Here is a 2,989-nt window from a genome sequence, read left to right as displayed (position 1 = left end):
GGCCATTAACCAAGACATACATGATTTTTTTTAATGAGGGGACACTAATACAAGTATCTGCACAAAATACCAAAAAAATATATAAGGAAAACAAATTAATGATAAGAACAACAGTCTCATCCACATGAATAACCTAATTCTGTTTTTTTCTTTTTCCCCCAACAAAAAATGATCCCACCCCCAAATCTCAATTGTCTCCGGTTTGGCTAAACCAAACCCCATTTTACCCGGTTAAGGGTTTTCATCTTCTACAAACAAAAGCTACCGTCTGATTTTCTACCGAACCGGTAAATATCCGATGAAACCTTCCTCTATTCCCCAGTCTCTTCATATAACACCAAATGGCTGCTTTAAAACTATCAAAAAGTAAATTTCAATTTTCTTTTTAAGACATTACAAAATAAATATTTAATGACCAGATACTTTGAGAAATAAAAAACTATCAAGCGAAATGAATCAGACCCACATGTGATTAGAACATAACCAGCTGGCTCAAGCCAATCAATGGTTAGATTCTAAAAGCCGCTGTCACCTACACTGGGGTCCTAAAAGAATCGGTCCCCTCTGCTTTCTTCGACATTTTTATAAAGAACAAAAGAGAACGTGGGGTCACACACATTTTTGTAGATACCAACACAAGAACAAATAAACCAACTCTTGGAACTCTAATTAGCTGCATTAACAGCGATGGCCAAGAGAAAGTTCTTCACACGTCTCTCTATTTACTCTCTTCTCTTAAACTTAGCATGGTTTATCTAATTAGTAGCTAAACACACCCCTCTTGAAACAAAGATATGACACTAATAAAGCACAAGATTTCTCTTAATACCAGAACCAGTAAACTAAAACCAGGATGAGACTAAACTAAAGATGACTTATCTCTGAGCTAAATGCATCATATGATACTAAGAAAAAAAAGACAAGTTTGAACAATAATGGTCAATATAACTGTGGTTCTGTGTTGGTCTTATCACCAGACCCTAGTAGGAGCCACTCATTTTCCATGTGATGAAAACAACATACCTAGTGGCACAGTGTGAATATCATATATCCACCGACAGAAGAACAGTAGTTTATCACCTAGACAAAACAAGAAAAATTCTAATCTTGCAAACAATCTAGAGCTTCCATGCAAGAATATATGATGATGATGCCATACCCACAAAAGGGTTAAGCTTCACAAGTGTTCAAAATCAACAGAGAAAAAGTTAGTAGCTTTAAGAACTAACTTAAAGTCAGTGACTACTCGTTCAACTACTGATGAACAAACAAAACATAAAAGCAAGTAACAAACTAAACTGATTTTTCTTTAAATAAAAACAGAGTTTGTGCTGAGAATATTACCATGTTGTGTAGCTCGTCAATGCGAGTGTCGATACAGGTCGTAAGGCGTCCATAGAGCATCTAACGGACAAGGACGTTTGGAGTCGAGCCTTAACCACGGCTTGCCACTACCGGACCAATGAAGCAAGCTCACGGGACCAGGATGCAAATCACGACAGCTACCTCTAACATTGTCCCCACCGAGCCCATGCTGGTTCCACCTATGCGGAATGGGAGCCACGTGACCGGCGAAAACAAGCAGAAACGGTGGGAGGGAGCCGAGGTCGTAGATCCTCTCTGTTCTCTGAATCTCCATCCACTTCTCGATACGTCTCGTGTACCCACCTCCTCTCCACCTCTTCAGATCTATCACCATCACTCCTGTGTTGAAGTAACAAGGGCTCCTCCCTCGAAACGTCCCGGAGAACCTCTCCTCCGACCAGAACCCTCCGGTGAAGTACTTAGTGAAATTCGCGTGGCAGTACTCCGGAGCTCCGATAATCCTCGGACCCAGACCCGTTTTCCAGAGCTTGGCGATGTCGTCGACGACGATGAGATCCGAATCCAAGTATATGACCCGGTTAACGCAGTCCTCGAGAAGCTCCGCGAGGTAGTTTCTAGCGTAATTCAACGGCTGCTCGAGGGCTTGCCTCACGGAGGAAGAGATCAAACCACGAACCGTCTCAGGGGCAAAGTAGTAAACTTTGAATCTCAGTTCTTGAAAAGTCGATCTCACCAGCGACTCTAAGTTCGTCTCTGAGACGATGAAGTGGAAGAAGACGTTCTCGGGGCACAGCGAGTGCTGGAGGATGGAATTGACGGCTGCGATTGAGCCGCGTAGGTATACGACGTCGAGTGTGATCGCCACGTGGACTAACGAAGGGTTGCAGACGTTGGAATCTGCCGCGGAGGAGAGACATTCCTCGGCGTTGCGGAAGGCCGGGGATTTTCTGAAGGATGAGATTAAACTCCGATCCGGATGCGACGACCGGATCGCCGCCGCGGGAGGAAACGACTGAAGGGATGGAGATAAGATGATCACTGCCATCGCGGCGGAGAAAAATGCAGAGAATCTCGTGATCCAAAGCATTTCAATAAACGCTTATTAAGATCCGAAACGCAAATTCGATTTCTTCAATGCGGTAATTTATAGTGTGAAAGAGCTTTTGTTCCTCGGAGAAGAAGGTGGAGAGGCGCAGGATAAGAAATTAGAGAAGCACCCTGCGACGCACAGTGCACTCTAAACCTTTCTTTCTCTCCCTGCTCGGAGCTCTGCAGGCACAAGAAGAGAAGATGAAAGAGAGAGAGAGAATGAATCGTTGATTTAGTTATTTAATTTTTAAATTTCTTCTATATAAACGAGAGAGTGTGAGAAGTGAATGCATTTTTACATATTTAATTATTTGTATTTATTGCATCAGTATTTGTAATTACTCGTATTTGATTATTTATGTCAAGTGGGATATTTCTTAATACTAAAGAAGAAGAAGAAGAAAAAACAAAATAAATTTGTGTTTAGTGTAACGATTAAAGACACAGCTGTCATTGTCTGTTTTTGCAATTATTACAACAATCTGATCAATGTTTTTTTCCTGGATTATATTATGAAAAACATCTAACGATGTAAATGTAATCCCAATTATAAACTTTACCAGTTACTAGTGGT

At 41.4% G+C, this 2,989-nt stretch overlaps 1 protein-coding gene across 4 annotated transcripts; it reads right to left on the bottom strand.

Moving 5' to 3' along the window:
• Positions 1-2,735, bottom strand: LOC106398963 (probable galacturonosyltransferase-like 6). 4 transcript variants are annotated; one of them, XM_048770347.1, is made up of 2 exons: positions 1,345-2,735; positions 1-57 (listed from the first exon to the last, which is right to left on the bottom strand). In XM_048770347.1, exon 1 carries the CDS (start codon positions 2,411-2,413, stop codon positions 1,361-1,363), a length of 1,053 nt encoding a protein of 350 aa, XP_048626304.1. In that variant the 5' UTR covers positions 2,414-2,735; the 3' UTR covers positions 1-57; positions 1,345-1,360. The 4 variants fall into 4 exon arrangements, with proteins under 4 accessions (XP_048626304.1, XP_048626303.1, XP_048626302.1 ...); XM_048770346.1 differs by having other exon boundaries at positions 1-348; positions 1,345-2,733; XM_048770345.1 differs by having other exon boundaries at positions 1-345; positions 1,345-2,729.
• Positions 2,736-2,989: the final 254 nt, after the last annotated feature.

Source organism: Brassica napus (assembly GCF_020379485.1).
Source record: "Brassica napus cultivar Da-Ae chromosome A2 unlocalized genomic scaffold, Da-Ae chrA02_Random_3, whole genome shotgun sequence".
In the NCBI taxonomy this organism is placed as follows: Eukaryota; Viridiplantae; Streptophyta; class Magnoliopsida; order Brassicales; family Brassicaceae; genus Brassica; species Brassica napus.
The sequence above is the reverse complement of the archived record's forward strand: the minus strand, read 5'-3'. Positions and strand labels throughout refer to the sequence as shown.

Excerpts from the sequence above, each read along its gene's own strand:
- LOC106398963 (XM_048770347.1), bottom strand. The coding sequence starts at position 2,413 with ATGCTTTGGATCACGAGATTCTCTGCATTTTTCTCCGCCGCGATGGCA.